The sequence below is a fragment of the Podarcis melisellensis genome (genome assembly GCF_964234715.1).
Source record: "Podarcis melisellensis genome assembly, chromosome: 1".
Taxonomy (NCBI): domain Eukaryota; kingdom Metazoa; phylum Chordata; class Lepidosauria; order Squamata; family Lacertidae; genus Podarcis; species Podarcis melisellensis.
This window is the reverse complement of record NC_138528.1, coordinates 128,464,128-128,480,410: the sequence shown is the minus strand read 5'-3', so window position 1 is coordinate 128,480,410 and position 16,283 is coordinate 128,464,128. Positions and strand designations below refer to the sequence as shown.

Genomic DNA, 16,283 nt, shown 5'->3' with positions numbered 1-16,283 from the left:
GTGCGCTCTTAAGAGCCGCTCTGTTCCTCCGGCAGTCCTTTGGCCTGCTTCCCTGCCTCCCGCATGTGAGGGAAAGGCGAGGCCTAACTCCCTTGAGGTGAGCGGGCTGCGTCGCCATGGAAACCCGCGCAGCTTCTGTCCAGAGATGAGGCCCGGCCTGCCCGTGAGGCAGCAGCATTCACCGGGGCAGCAGACCTCAAAGTATCTGAAGAAGTGTGCATGCACACGAAAGCTCATACCAAGAACTAACTTAGTTGGTCTTTAAGGTGCTACTGGAAGAATTTTTTTTTTGTTTTGACTATGGCAGACCAACACGGCTACCTATCTGTATTTGAATAGCACTGCAGACTTCTGCAGCAGCTCGTGTTCTAAAGGCGCAATCCCATGCACGTTTGATCAAATCCCACTGTTTGATGGAGAGACTGCAGCGTTAGTCAGTTTGTAGCAGCTGTCACACATTTCAACAAGTTTTTGCACCTGCATTCACACACGCAAAAATCGCAATTGGTCTTCATTCTCAGGGGTGCGTGCAGGAGCCAGGCCCTGTGGCCAAACAGACTCTGCAGGACTGGAGGCTTCTTAAGTTTGTTTTGTTTTGTTTTTAATAATATTTTATTAGGTTTTATGAATGAAACGAAAAAACACATACGCAAAAATATAAAATTACAAAATACAAAAAAGAATTACAGACACTTAACTTAGAAAAAAAGAAAGAAAAAAGACAGAAAAACAAAAAACAAAAATCCCTCTTTTTAAATTCTCATCTTCGATTCACTTATTTTCCTGACTTCCTCACATCTCCCTTTTTTGTATCCCTTTTGAAAATTAATTCAGCAAATTCATATCCAACTAACTTATCTATTATCAATCCAATCTTATTTTTAACCTAGTTGCTAGAACCCCTTCAATTCATTTCAATGTTTGTTCTGAAGAGGAAAGGTGCGGCCTCACAGGTGAGGCCAATTGGTAACTCACAGCACCTGGTGGCAAGAGCTCGGAAGGGATATAAGGTCCGCATTTCCCTTCGGCTCTTTGCCACAGCAACACACTTCCTGACCCTCGGACCCTCGGCTTCTTGACTCCCTGTTTCTTTATCCTCGGACCCTTGACTCCTTGCTTCCTGACCCTCGGACCCTCGGCTTCTTGACTCCTGGCTCTCTGACCCTCAGACTCTTGGCTTTCTGACTCCTGGCTTCTGGACTCCCATTCCTGCTCCCACCCTGCCATCTTGCCCCCGGATCTGACATCCCCTGCCGGGACTTTGATCGCCCGTGAACTGGACCATGACATTCATATTCTGTGTAATACTGTTAGGAGTTTGGGCAGCAGGGGTAGGCTTGTATGCAAGGGCCCCTTCTAATTCCTGGATCCAGCAAGTGATAAAAGTAGTAAAACACGGATTCGAATTCTTGAAATAAGACAGGCTAGCTTCCTGGTGAGGGAGTGGCCTGAGTATGGGTAACAAAGGAAGTTGCTCTGTGCCAGAGTGGAGAATTGAGTTATGTGAGCTAGAAGCTGGGAGTAAAGCGGCAGGCTGGGAAGCCAGAAAAACAGAATGCCTGATTTCTGCTTGAATCCAAGGCTGTGGCTATGGGAAAAGCAAGACCTTTTTGGGGTGTTAATGGTGTGAAACCCTCCATCATGGGCTCAGGTTGTATATATGTGTAATAAACCATATATCATAAAGACACCACAGTCTCTGCTGTCCCTCATTCTGAGAAAAAACAAACCCTGGGTAAACCCCTGGAATCTTGCACCACTCATAGATTGGGGTGTCATGCAACAAATACTGTTGAGTTGAACGCTACTGCATTAAATTAAACACACTTAACATCCATTTGATTTCAATGTCCTTAGATGTGCTTCAATCCACACAGGATTAGACTTCAAGTGTCCCTAGGAACATGTCAGTTCTTTGTTTTCTTGACCCCTTGCTTCCTTTTGATGCAAGTGATTGTTGACACAAACTGTTACATCCAATAAGGTTCATGGCAGAAGAGGGACCAGTTCTCATTTATCAACCAGCTATCAGTGTTTCAGATAAAACATTTAGCTTTGAAATCCAATGCCTTGGCATGTAAAAGGATCTCTTGCACTCTGACCAGGCAGCTCAGCTCAACGGGCTGCTTGCTAGTACTGTATTCTTTTTCTTAAAAATTCAGTTCAGCAATATTGTGTTTCTAAGCAACAGACAAGTGGTTCATTCTCTTGCTTTCCTTGAGCAAGGCTTTCATTTCTGATAAGGCTCAGCAGGACAAGCAAGAAGAAAATAACATCATCTGGACAGAAGGCTTTTCTAATGATACCAAGTCAATGAAATCCAGAACCTGAGTCTTTTTAATAACCATTGCGTGGGAAGAGGTAATGGCTTATTTTTCATCCATTTATGTAGAAGTACCACACTGTATCATCTTTAAGATGCTATTTAAGATGTTGCATTCTTTTCACAGCTGACAGTCAATTCATTTATCTCACTGCTAAATGGACAGAAGGTAGCATGCAATTTTGCTTTCATTAGAACAGAATGTGTAGACCTTACCATACCAATTTAGGCTCTTAGAAAAGAAATTAGGATCTTTAAGAAGAAACAATAAAAATAACTCAACAGTTGCTCACAAAATAATTATCTTTCTTTCACACATCAGATATGTTTAAAATACGGTTTACAAGTATGTTACACATTCATGTTTCAGTTATGGGAATCTGTGGATGGGTTTTTGTTGTTAATAGAATTCATTGATATCAGTATTTACAGTGAAATATCACCACCGGAATATATTACCTCTATTTTTTCTGTGGTTTCTTATCCTTGTGCATGTATAGTAGGGAAATGTACCATAATGTACCATACAATGGTACCTCAGGTTACATACGCTTCAGGTTACATACGCTTCAAGTTACATACTCCGCTAACCCAGAAATAGTGCTTCAGGTTAAGAACTTTGCTTCAGGATGAGAACAGAAATCGGGCTCCGGCAGCGCAGCAGCAGCAGGAGGCCCCATTAGCTAAAGTGGTGCTTCAGGTTAAGAACAGTTTCAGGTTAAGTACGGACCTCCAGAAAGAATTAAGTACTTAACCCGAGGTACCACTGTACAGTGGAAGATTTTCATATTATTGGATCCTGGAGGAAGGTGTGTACAGGGAATAGTGGGTTGCCAAGTTAAAATTACATGTGCAAATTCTTGGTGCGTTCCATAGCATGCAGCTGTTAACTTTGTAAAGAATGCTGCAGCTGCTGCTACACCTGAGTAACATTATGGGCAATGCCAGGAGGAGGATAAAAGGTAAAGGGACCCCTGAGCATTAGGTCCAGTCGTGGACGACTCTGGGGTTGCAGCGCTCATCTCGCTTTATTGGCCGAGGGAGCCAGCGTACAGCTTCCAGGTCATGTGGCCAGCATGACTAAGCCACTTCTGGCAAACCAGAGCAGCGCACGGAAATGCCGTTTACCTTCCCACTGGAGCGGTACCTATTTATCTACTTGCACTTTGATGTACTTTCAAACTGCTAGGTTGGCAGGAGCTGGGACAGAGTAACCGGAGCTCACCCCATCACAGGGATTTGAACTGCTGACCTTCTGATCGGCAAGCCCTAGGCTCTGTAGTTTAACCCACAGCACCACCCGTGTCCCATAGGAGGAGGATAGGGGCTCCTATTAGTAGCCTCTAATCATGGAAGCTGGCAGGTCTGCCTACAGTTGGCTGTGTATCTTGAAATTGCTAACAGGAGCAAAACTTGTAATACATGCCCTGAGAAGCTTGCAATCTCATGACCTTCTAGTTTTCCTTTATTGACTTACCTATCCTTAATGGCTTATGTTCATTCATTGTACGTAGTTCTTACCTAACTAGACCTTTGCAACTGGCACGTGGAGAAAGAACACACAAATTAATGGAGAGAAAACGTTTGAAACAAGAGATTGAAAAACTCTTGTAAGTACCACCTTCTATCTTTTTTATATATACTGTACTTTAAAGTAGATTCATATCTAATAGCTGCATTTTATACCCATTGTGCATAGCACCTCACACTTTCCTATCCCACCCCAGCGCGCAGAAGTAATAATGCACTGAGCATTGGTCCTAATTCAAAATTATTCTTCTCCTGGAAGGGGAGATTATGTTGGTGTCAGACTTCGGGAAAATGAATTTGACCCACAAGGAAAGAGGAGGACTACCTTTCTAGATGACTTGGTAAGCAACTACTTTACATTCTTGCTGGCTTTTAGCCAAAACCCTTTGGGGAAGGCTGCAGTTCAGTAGTATAGCATCTGTTTTGCATGCAGACGCTCGCAGGTTAAATCCCTGACATCTCTAGGGAGGACTGGGAGTGCTCCCTGCCTGGCAGTATGGAGGGGCAACGTAGACAGTCATTCGGTGTAGACAATCCTGAGCTAGAAATTGACTGACACAGTATAAGGCAAGAAGGAGAATCCAGATGATGCATAATAACTATGATAATATTTTATTCTCTTGTTAATTAGGCTGTTTTAAATGTGCATTTTATATTTGACTTCACTTAGCAATGTTTTTTATTTATTTATTTTTTGAAATGTTTAAGATTTTTTCTGTTAACTTTGTGTTAAATATGTATTCTGTAGTTGTCCTCCTTTGTAATGTTTTATTTTGAAATCTTTAAGATAACATTTTAGTTTTAGTTTTCTGTTAATTATGTTGCTTTGACTGTATACTTTATATTTAACTTCCTTCAGATTGTTTTATTGATGTTTTAATATTCTGTAAACAGCTTTGAGATTTTTCTTAAAAATATAAAGCGGTATAGAAATGAAATAAACAACAACAACCACAACAAATCTAATGTCTTTATCAATCAGACAAACTTTATTTCCCCACTAAGGAATGATGTATAAAGGATGTAATTTCCTTGCATGTGGAGGAGGACCCTTTGGCTCATTGTGTCAGCTCTGTGCTGCTGGCAAACATGCTCCTTGGACACAGCCACCAGTAGAGGTGGCCATTTAATTGTAGCATGCCAAAAAGTGGCATCTCCCATTCAGAAGTGAGTCAGGAGTACAGGAAACAAATACTTTCATGGTGCACGGCAGCTTTGGCTGCATGCACACTTTACTCTTAAAACATATTCGAAACACATTCTTTCGAAACACATCCTAGGGGGAGCAGGCCAGCAGTGGCAGCCATGGAGAGACAACAGAATGCGCCGCTGCAGTCGCTCAGGACAAACACAGGCTCATCCTCCTCTCTGAGCTCAGCAGCAGCAGCACTGGCTGGGGAAATGAGGACATTTCAGGATCAAATCAGAAGCTGGGATGACTTTCATAATTTAGGGGCTGTTCCTGGAAAATCTTTCACTTTCAGCTTTTGCACAAATGCACTGAATCAATGCAGCAACCAGTGCTTCCTATTGGGAACTCTATTTGCAGGATAGGCTGTGTAACGTAACCAAAGATAACACAGACCCTGTGAGTCAACAGCACACATGTTTGAGCTGTGCTAAGTTCTCTCTTCATGGGTAGGTGGTCAAAACAATGCAAAAGTAGACCAAAGCAACCCAAACCCTGTGGGTCAGCATCACACATGTAACACATTTGAGTTGCACTAAGCTGTTGTGCAAAGAAATCATGTAGTTTGACATCACACACAAACTTTTTTTTCCACTTCTAGGCTCACTATGACCTGGCCATAAATGTTGCTTTACCTTGGCTCAATGATTCAGAAGCCGAAATGCCTTGGGGAAAAGAAAAAAGGCAAGTGTAAGGTCTCACCGTTGTAGCGATGCTATTAATATGCACAGGAAAACTGGAGTCAGGGTTTTTTTCAGCTGGTACTCGCCAGAACCCAGTTCCGGCACCTCTCAGGTGGGCAACATTGCTATTGTAAGAGAATAAGAGAGGCGTTCATGGTGAGTTCTGGCACCTCTTTTTTAGAAAAATAGCACTGGCTGGAGCTGTATGTTTAATCCACTACCCATTTAAAAACTTACATTTATGGGGCCCTCCAGATGGTCTTTTTATTGCAAATTCATGCTGATAGTGCTCATGATGCTATCAGAGGGGTCACACACAATTCCACTCTCAGTACTCTTTGCATCTGCAAAAGCTTTGGGGTAGTCACACTGCTTCGCTTCCAATCAGTGAATATCCCGTTACTTTCTGCTGAAATCTTGTAACTTTTTATTCCTCTCACACTCCGCTTTTGTTGCGCTATAGCCCCTCCAAACAGCAATAATGTGGTGGCAATGGGGAAGCATTACAGAACAAACCAAAGCAGGATAAATTCAGCACCAATGCATTATTACTGTATCAAAAATATGTTGCAAAATGCACCCACAATAAAACACCAATCTGGAGGAACCCTAACTCTATTGATCTGAATGGAGACATTCCCACAAATGTTGATAATACAGATTAATTTGAGTTTGTGTTATCCTATAAGGCAGTGTTTCCCAACCTTTTTTGGGCAAAGGCACACCTGTTTCATGAAAAAAATCTCGAGGCACACCACCATTAGCAAATGTTTAAAAAATAAAAAACAAGTTGATTGAAATAAAAAAAAATAATAAAACAAGTTGATTGAAATATAACTTAAAAACAAGATTAAAATACAACATTTAAACATCAAAATGCGGTTGAGTTGCAGAATTCTGCAAGCAGAATAAATTCCACAGCCCCGATGCATTGGCACCTCGTGCCGTTTGAGTTGCAGAATTTATTCAGCACACAGAAAATGGCCTTTTGGGGGGTGAATGTGGATGAAGCAGGAAGAGAACTTAAAAAAAAAAAGGCATGCATGAAATCTAGCCCCAAACACACACACGCACACTTTCCCCAAAGTGGTTGATGACGCAGGATATTTCCACATGCTTCAAAAATGCACATTAAATAAAATGAGAGAGAGGAGTGCACGCACTCACCTGCCAGCCTCGGAGCTGTGGAATGCAGCGACATGAAGCAGTCTGTGTCCTTCCAGGCACCAACTCAGACCTGCCGTGCTTTTTCGTTCCCCCGGCGTCGCTGCCTTCATCCAGCCGGATGCCTCTCCTGCCCAAGGGACGTGTCAGCAGCCACCCGGCGCAGGACGGCCCCACTTCCTGCTGCCCACAAGGCTTTGGGGTGAGAAACACGGAGGGGCAGGAGAGTGGAGGTTCCCTTAATTGGAAAAAGCAGGGAGGCAGGCTGCTTGATGCCTGTGGAAGGGAATCCCCCAGGCAGCGGAGCAGCTCGCCCGTCGAAGCCTGCACGGTGGCTGCTGCACGATCACCCGCCGCGGGGAGCCGGGGGCGGCGGCGCGGTTGCCGGGCAGCGGGGGTGGTGGTGGCGGTGGCTGCTTGCCGCCCTCCTGGGTGGAGGCGGGCACGGTGGGCACCGGCACGGCCAAGGGCCCCTGCTTGGTGCCGTCGGCTGTGGGAGCTCGCTCGCTCGCCGCCCCGCGTGTGCTCACCGAGCATGCACAGGCCCAGTAGCGAGCGGCGATCGGATGTAGCGAGCGGCGATGGGGCTCGCCGGAGAGGGCGAGCCCCCTCCGCTCCGGCCCTAAAAAGGGCAAGCCACACCCCCTCCAGCCAGCCGATTGCCTGGCCAGGAGGCGTGGCCGGATGGGATTCCCCTGCTCTCGCGGGGGCTGAGATGGGATTCCCCGCTGACGTGGGGGCGGAAGAGAATCCCCGCTCACGTGGGGAAGGGCAGGCCCAGTAGCGAGCGGATGCGCAGGCCCAGTAGCGAGCGGCAATGGGATGTGGGAGCTCGCTCGCTCGCCGCACCGCGTGTGCTCGCCGCCGCCGCCCCGCCTCTCACTGCCCGACTCGCCCGCCGCCACGGAACACGAGGCAAAGTTCCACGGCACACTGGTGTGCCGCGGAACACCGGTTGGGAAACACTGCTATAAGGGTTATCTTATTTATCCTCACATTATCCTTGGTACATGAAGCTGGCCTGTATTTTGTTGAGTCACATACCTACAAGACTCTGAACTTGTGCATCACATAGTTTGCCACATACTCCTTACGGGATCGGGAGGCCAAAGGGAGAAAAGACTTTTTAAAGGGATTGCCCCGTATTCCACAAACCTCTAGATCTATAAAACAGAATGAACAGTCCTTATTCCAGAGCTCCAAACAGAAACATTATAGCTTGAGTGTTCCAAAACACTATGGAGCATAAATCACAATTCAACAGTCACGCTTTTTTAAAGTCTTAAATGGGATCCCAGGTAGAACAATCCAAAACCTCTTTGGATCCATTGGATCCCAAGTCAGCCCTCCTGCTGTCAGGTGACAGGATTGGATGTGATTGCTGCAACAGCTCCAGGCTGGCCCCGCAATCTGCCTGTCCTCCACATTCTGCCCTGATCATCGTTAAGGCCCACCAGGCAGTGGCTGAGGTTAGCACTGCCCCCTGAACCTAGGAAAGATTTGGGCTTTGATATCCTCCTCTTCAATTTCATCATGCAGGTGTGAAAACCACAGTACATATCACTTATAAATTGTTAGATAAATTTACCTGTTACTTTTTTCTTGATTTCATCCGGACAGGAAGCTACCATTTCATCGACGATATGTTTATCCCAACCGAATTGAAAGAGAAGCTATGATTTTATCTTCTTATGCCGGGATGCTAATGGTATAATCCTTTGTTTAAATACTGATTGTTTTAATAGAAATGGTTGTGTGTAAGACTCCCAAGGAGGAAAAAGATCTTATCAATGAATTAAATTTTCTTTTATATGTATTTTTCTTGCAGGCAAGTTACTGTTTTTTATTAAATTGAGGGTTGCAAATTTTGCCCTCTATTTCGGCACTTTGCCTTTCAATCAGTGCCCTTACTCTGCCTGAGGTGGGCAGTGGGACAAGGGGAAAGGACGAGTTTTCCATCCATCTGCTTCTCCTGCCTCACAAATTTGCTGGGCCCTTAGTTAGTTTTAGATAAAAAGCAGAAAGATATTTAAAACAAAAACTGGCCTGTACCACTGTTTCTACAGAACAGCATTCCTGTTGAAGATGTCATTGGGATTTATACCACTGGAGCCTGTGCAACACACTGGCAGAGTTCTGCAAAAGTAAGTTACATGCACATTATTAATCTGTTACCAGTTTTAGGCCGTGTGACAAACAGGCTTCCTTTCCTTCTGGGGGCATTAATCTACTCATACTGACCTTCCCAACCTGCATTATAAATTTAATCCCATGTTTATCCCATGCTTCTATTAAGGAGTTCAGGAATCAGTGCAGTCAAATGCAATTACCTATAGTATGGCTGTTTTTCAGTTAATTTCAATTCAGTCCCCGGCACCTCTAGCTTAAATAAGGAAAGGAAGGATCAGGTTTGTACTACAACTCCCATCATCACCAGCCAGCATGGCTAATGATCGGGGTGATGGGGGTTGTAAACAACAAAATGTGGAGGACTACAGGTTTATCATCCCTGCACTAAAGAGTCATTGGCATTCAGTAGTGGGCACAATGAACAATTATAATCTTGATGATATAAGGCAGCGTCTTTTATTCCTATGGGTGTTGCTACACACACTGCTTAAATCAGGCATGTCCAAAGTCCGTTTTGGGGACCTAATCTGGCCCGCTGGTTGGTTTCTTCTGGCCCCTGTGGCAGTTTATTTTCTGGGGTAAAATCCCCCCAAAAAGCTCAACTTTGGTCGGCCCTCATGCATGTTCATTTCATCAAATCTGGCCCTCTTTGAAAAAAGTTTGGACACCCCTGGCTTAAATGATACACACACACATATAAACTTTTAATATAACTTCAACAAGTACAGCTAAAAATTAAACTGATAATATTGCATTGTTTCAAATATCGAAGTGGTGTGAAGCATGTATATGTAAGTGAAATCATAATATCATTCTTTATTAATTTGGGGCCAATTACCTGAAATCTTACTGGCTATTAGGGTTCCACATTGGCCATATTGGGCTTTCCGGTTAGTTTTAATTAGTTAGTTTATATCTTTCTGTGCTCCTGGGGGACATGAAGAAACCCACAAAGTGTCTGTGTAAGACTAGTATACAAGCATATATAAAAGCTTTCTATATTTGTGTAATTGATCTTCTGGGAATGTTTTGTGTGTTTCTCTCTCCTGCATAATGTGATATATTCCCCAGGCTAAAATGCAGAAAAGGGGAAAAGCAATGAAAAGAATTTTTTCTTTTCTTTTTCATTACAAAAAGCTTCAAACCAGCTGACACTATATAGAGAAGAATATTATATCAGTGAGTGTTCTGTAGAGAAGTACCATTTGTCCTCTGGCTCAGCTTTACTGAAAGTCACGGAGAAAATAAGGTGCCCTTTTTGCCTTTGTAAATCTATAAAATCTTGCCAGACTGCAATTGTATTTCCAACCCAGCCCTCTATTTTTTTTTAATTCATAACACTTAGGAGCCTTACATGTGATGCTGAGTTACACACACACACACATGAAAGGTGTCGACTCTAGATCATATGTTGGATTACAGCTCCCATCATCTCTGGGCATGCTGACTGTGGCTGATAGGAAGTCCCAACACCTGAAGGGCCACAGGTCCCCCATCCCTGGTCTAGATACTTCCCATATTATCTGCAAGACTGCAACAGAGGCCAAATAAGCAGCTCAGCCCTCTTGTATAATACAGGAGAATGCAGGTTCCATTCTTTGGGTTGGATTTTCAGTATTGGACTCTTTGCAATCATTTATTTTCACAATTTGATTTATGTAAGCCTGTGTTGTACTGAGATTATTAGTCCAACTATCCTATTGCCATCTACTCCCAGCTGGCAACAGCTGTCCAAGGTCCCAGGCAGAATAATCTTTTGCAGCCTGACTACTTAAGATCCTTTAAGTAGAGATGATGGGAATTAAACCTAAGCATTCAGAGCATGTGCACTGACTTTTTTAAAAGAAAAAAATAGTAGTCTAATCTCTGCAGCTCTGGGTTGCTATTACAGCTACTCTCTTTCCCCCTATGGACATGGTTTTGACATCAGTGTGTATATGTCTTGATGTATTGGGCAGGTAACCCTACAACCATTCAGCACACCTTCAGTATTATCACCCTTTTTATTCACCTGAAACACTTCCCAGCCACATTTTAAAATATATTAAAATATCTGCACAATAGACTGGCGGCTAAACCAGGTGAGGGTAGCCAATGGGTCTCAAACGCTCAGTAAGTTAAGGACTTCCCCTGCATGTGAAGACATGCTTTGGCAGACTGGGAAGATGACACCAAAGCTGGGTCCAGTGGTCCAGAAGGCCTGTCAAGCTGGAAAGGTAGCCCATCTAGGAGATGGGAAACTCTGATCCTAAACCTCTGCCGCCTTGTGGTATATCTTCAGGAGAAGAAAGGGCTAAGGAGTAAACCCTACACAAATCTGGAGTGGAGTCCCTAAGGGGGTGGCACCTTGTCCCCCTCCTTCCAGCAATTCCTGCAGCCAAGCTGGTGCCAAATGTATTGCTCTGCTTTCATTTGGACCCCATCAGTGAGGCCAAGTGGGGGGTCTTGTTGTCTGGCCAGCCCAGAACCTCCGTCTACACTGCCCAGGCTTGCGCCCTAGGGAGGTCACTTCATTTTGACTTCACCCCCAGAGGTGCACTCCATTGTCTCTCGAGACGAATGACAACAAGAAGTGCTGAAATAAGTGTCACAACACTAATTTTCAAAATGAAATTTAAACCCCCAGCTATGTTTCTTTACATTATTTTAGTAATGTGCACAATCCGCCCGCCCCACCGCCCACCTATAACTTTTTAAAATGTTTCCTACCAGTCTTAAAGTGGAAGAGCAATGAGTGGATCGCTCTCGGAGCTGTCCATTGGGAGCAGCCATAGGATGCCATCTAGTGTGCAAATAATGTTTCTGTGCTAAGCTATAGGCTGCAGGAAAATAACATTGGCTACATTTCAGAAGATCCCATAGTCTATATGTCCTGGTGTTAGGTGTCATGTTAATTGAATCCTAACAAGATTCCATTGTTAAGTGCCTAAAGAAAATAATAGAAGAGCAATGCAGCAGCGAAAATCAATCCTGATGAGATATTGCAAAGAGGAAAGTCAGAAATGGTGAACTAGAATGATAAATAATTAGTGCTTATTACCGTAATTGCAATAACCTACTGGTATTCTGATACCAAACATTTTCACTCTGGTTTCTCCCAATAATCTCAGCATGTAAATGATGGCCTATAATACTGTAGTCACATATTTGCTGCCACAAGTTATGGGGCGAAAGTAAGGTACCAGTGACTTTGTTTAACCTGCAGGGCCACCGAATTCATCCTTGTAATCTCTCACTGCATCCTTTTGCCATGTTGACAGCCCCCCAAGCTGCAGAACATGCAAGGAAACAGAGTAAGTGGATATTACCTTCTCTCACAAAATTGCGTACTGGTTGTTATGGAGTTTGGGGGCGGGGAGGAGTTCTGAAGACTTGTTACTTCAGTTTTGCCAACAAGCAAATCTCTCTTATCTATCAGTCATTCTCTGCTACCATTGGGAGATAACTAAAAATAGCCAGTTTTTTTGAGATGTAGCTATTTTCCCCAAGTGGGACTGATGATGAGATAAGTAGACCAATTGAACTGATAGGATAAACTGCAACAATGTGGACATGACATTGTAATAGTGGCTCATTATTGCTGATTTGTATGAGTTTGGGTTTCTGCCCAAACATTTTTAGCTCATTAGACATTACTCAGCCATGATACATTTCCTCCCAGACCTTCATGCCAACCCCAATGATGTTGCAGGTGTGGACTGTTGCTAACGTCATGGTACACAACTTCACAAACCAGTGGTGGGAGTGCACTGGACGCAAAGTGCAGGCCTACACAGCCTTTTCATTTATGAGGTCTGAGCCCTTTCAAACAGCCTGTGGTACTTTGCCCACAGCTTCTGCCGAAGGCTCCTTTAGCTCAAAGTCAATTCTTCATTTTAGTATGTGCTACATGAATTGCATGCTTTGGACTTCCAGCAGACAGATATCACTATAGTCACATGCTTAGGGCTGTTTCTGTGTCAAATGGGCACAATTTGTTGCCAAACAGGAGACAGCTTTCTTTTTGTTTTTTAAAGATATTTATTAAAATTTTCAATATTAATACAATAAAAATCAAAAAGAAAAAAAACAAAAATACAAAAATAATTAAAAACACACAAATTTTCCATAACTTATTTTCCTTTAACGTACTTCCCAGACCTCCTCATACCTCCCTTTTTTGTATTCCAATTCAAATTGTTAGTTCAGCAGATCCTTATCAATAAGCTTTAACCTAGTTCTAAACCTTTTTTCCATGTTCTCTTAAAACATTACAGCTGGAAACCACTTAATTTCTATCCAACATCGTTCTAACATTCATTGATTTTGCAATATTTCTGTAAATAGTCTTTGAATTTCTTCCAATCTTCTTCCGCCGATTCTTCTCCCTGGTCTGGGATTCTGCCAGTCATTTCTGCCAATCCCATATAGTCCATCACCTTCATCTGCCATTCTTCCAGAGTGGGTAGATCCTGTGTCTTCCAGTACTTTGCAATGAGTATTCTTGCTGCTGCTGTAGCATACATAAAGAAAGTTCTATCCTTCTTTGGCACCAATTGGCCGACCATGCCCAGGAGAAAGGCCTCTGGTTTCTTCAGAAAGGTATATTTAAATACCTTTTTCATTTCATTATATATCATTTCCCAGAAAGCCTTAATCCTTGGGCACGTCCACCAAAGGTGAAAGAATGTACCTTTATTTTCTTTACATTTCCAACATTTGTTATCGGGCAAATGATAAATTTTTGCAAGCTTGACTGGGGTCATGTACCACCTGTAAATCATTTTCATAATATTCTCTCTTAAGACATTACATGCCGTAAACTTCATACCTGTGGTCCATAACTGTTCCCAATCAGCAAACATAATGTTATGTCCAACGTCTTGTGCCCATTTAATCATAGCAGATTTGATCGTTTCATTCTGAGGAGACAGCTTTCTGAGGCTCCACATAACATGCATGAGTCTCACCTCCCTTCCCTCCTCATCCCACCTGGATGGACACCATGGAGCTCTCAAACAAGAACCTGGACCTCTGTCTGCAAGGGGAACAGTTCTTCTTAGTTCTGCCCACCTTGAAATTCTTGGAGATTATCAAAGGACAGCCTTGGGCGGTAGTGGAATTAGACAGGGAATACCCAGTATTGGTATGCAGTTTCAGCAAAACATTTCATCCACATTCAATGTTGATCTCAGGAATATTTCAGGAACATGTCAGCCAATTTCAAGTTAAATCATAGAATCATAGAGTTGGAAGAGACCACAAGGGCCATCGAGTCCAACCCCCTGCCAAGCAGGAAACACCATCAGAGCACTCCTGACATATGGTTGTCAAGCCTCTGCTTAAAGACCTCCAAAGAAGGAGACTCCACCACACTCCTTGGAAGCAAATTCCACTGTCGAACAGCTCTTACTGTCAGGAAGTTCTTCCTAATGTTTAGGTGGAATCTTCTTTCTTGTAGTTTGGATCCATTGCTCCGTGTCCGCTTCTCTGGAGCAGCAGAAAACAACCTTTCTCCCTCCTCTATGTGACATCCTTTTATATATTTGAAGATGGCTATCATATCACCCCTTAACCTCCTCTTCTCCAGGCTAAACATGCCCAGCTCCCTTAGCTGTTCCTCATAAGGCATCGTTTCCAGGCCTTTGACCATTTTGGTTGCCCTCCTCTGGACACGTTCCAGTTTGTCAGTGTCCTTCTTGAACTGTGGTGCCCAGAACTGGACACAGTACTCCAGGTGAGGTCTGACCAGAGCAGAATACAGTGGCACTATTACTTCCCTTGATCCAGATGCTATACTCTTATTGATGCAGCCCAGAATTGCATTGGCTTTTTTAGCTGCCGCGGCACACTGTTGGTTCATGTCAAGTTTGTGGTCAACCAAGACTCCTAGATCCTTTTCACCTGTACTGCTCTCAAGCCAGGTGTCACCCATCTTGTATTTGTGCCTCTCATTTTTATTTTTATTTTTTGACAAAGGGGGTGAGGGAATGACAATCTATTCTTTTCTCTTTTTCAAGGTGTCAAGTTCCACAGGACAGAAGCAAACAGAAATGCCACCAGCAACTCAAGAAAAACAATGGACACAATTTAGAAACAACCAGAACTTTTACTTTCAAGAAAGGAAGATCACGAGAAAGTAGATTTTTCAAATAAATCAAATGAGACTAGACCCTACTAACAACAGAGCTTCTGGTTTCAGGCAGCCTGGTCCTATCCATGTTTACTCTTAAGTTCATGGGCTTTCAGATAGGATTGCAGCCTTAAGGTGCTGTTGGAAGTTACAGCTGTGCTGTCCCAGAACCTTATATTTAACAGGCTTCACTGTTGCTTTAGGAATTCTTATAGGTGTTTATCTCCCACCTCTATTTAGATATTTTAGGCACATCTCACTTACACTCTGCCTCCTCTTGGAATTTCACCATTGTGGCAGAAACCTCTCTCCAGTCGATAAAAGCAGGGGAGTGTCATTAATAAAAACAATAATTTATCCAATGCAGCCATTTGATTGCAGATGTCCTTCCTGTCCGTGACCCTGAAAAGTTGTCCCAGTGCTTCTAATCCCAGTCACAGTAGTTTAGTTAGCCTTCTCTGTTCTACTCATGTTTAAATCTTAGAAGTCTCATTTCTGTAAACACAACATACACATGTTGCTTTTCCCTATTGGCTACCAGTTTCATATGTTAGAAAAAAGGGAACTTCAAACACTAGGAGCCAGGGAGTTTCCAACATTGCTTTAACAACAGTTGTAGCTGTTTACAGTTTTCTTTTCTTTTCTTTCCACAACTCCAGTGCTTTTTTCTGGTGGTACTCAAATGTATGCCACAAATAAAAATAAATTTGATTATCTCATTCATGTTGTTTTGTTCCAAACTACTCAAATCTGGATGGCTAGACTAACAGCCCTCTTGAACTATGCAAGATTCACATTTGCTGTGAATTTGAGAGACACAAATTAGATTAAGGGTGATACTCTAGCAGCTCAATCAATCCCATCTGAAGCCTCCAGCCAAGTAAGATCTAGAAAGGAGGCCCTGTTCCACCATTCAAACCAGACCGTTTAATCTCATGTTCATTTTGGACTCTTGTGATACTTTGCAGTTTCCATTATGATCACTAGAGGCCACTGAAACATTTGCTTATAAGGGAGAACCGGTCTGACTGGGGAAGTGAAAGTGCCTCCTTTGTCAGGCAGTTCATATATTTTGAACTGGACAGTGCAGATTTCATTAGATTTGCGTATACTAAATTGAATTGCTCTTTCAAATTCTTGATTGTGCCCACA

General features: G+C 43.2%; 1 protein-coding gene across 2 annotated transcripts; it reads left to right on the top strand.

Annotated features, from left to right (window-relative positions):
* Positions 1-2,160: 2,160 nt before the first annotated feature.
* LOC309363138 (uncharacterized protein C2orf80) lies at positions 2,161-15,850 on the top strand. Of its 2 annotated transcripts, none has more exons than XM_081899238.1 (8): positions 2,161-2,361; positions 3,838-3,933; positions 4,113-4,194; positions 5,644-5,730; positions 8,514-8,597; positions 8,956-9,033; positions 12,225-12,312; positions 15,019-15,850. In XM_081899238.1, the coding sequence occupies exons 2-8, from the start codon at positions 3,893-3,895 to the stop codon at positions 15,090-15,092; spliced, it is 534 nt and encodes a 177-aa protein (XP_081755364.1). In that variant the 5' UTR covers positions 2,161-2,361; positions 3,838-3,892; the 3' UTR covers positions 15,093-15,850. The 2 variants fall into 2 exon arrangements, with proteins under 2 accessions (XP_081755364.1, XP_081755363.1); XM_081899237.1 differs by having other exon boundaries at positions 2,165-2,361; positions 5,644-5,726; positions 8,510-8,597.
* Positions 15,851-16,283: the final 433 nt, after the last annotated feature.

What these genes read in the sequence shown, in the direction of transcription:
- LOC309363138 (XM_081899238.1), top strand. Translation starts at nt 3,893, where the DNA reads ATGGAGAGAAAACGTTTGAAACAAGAGATTGAAAAACTCTT. An exon ending in GGGGAAAAGAAAAAAGGCAA is followed by an intron (nt 5,731 to 8,513) that starts GTGTAAGGTCTC and finishes CCGGACAGGAAG; the next exon opens with CTACCATTTCATCGACGATA. An exon ending in ACTGGCAGAGTTCTGCAAAA is followed by an intron (nt 9,034 to 12,224) that starts GTAAGTTACATG and finishes TTTAACCTGCAG; the next exon opens with GGCCACCGAATTCATCCTTG.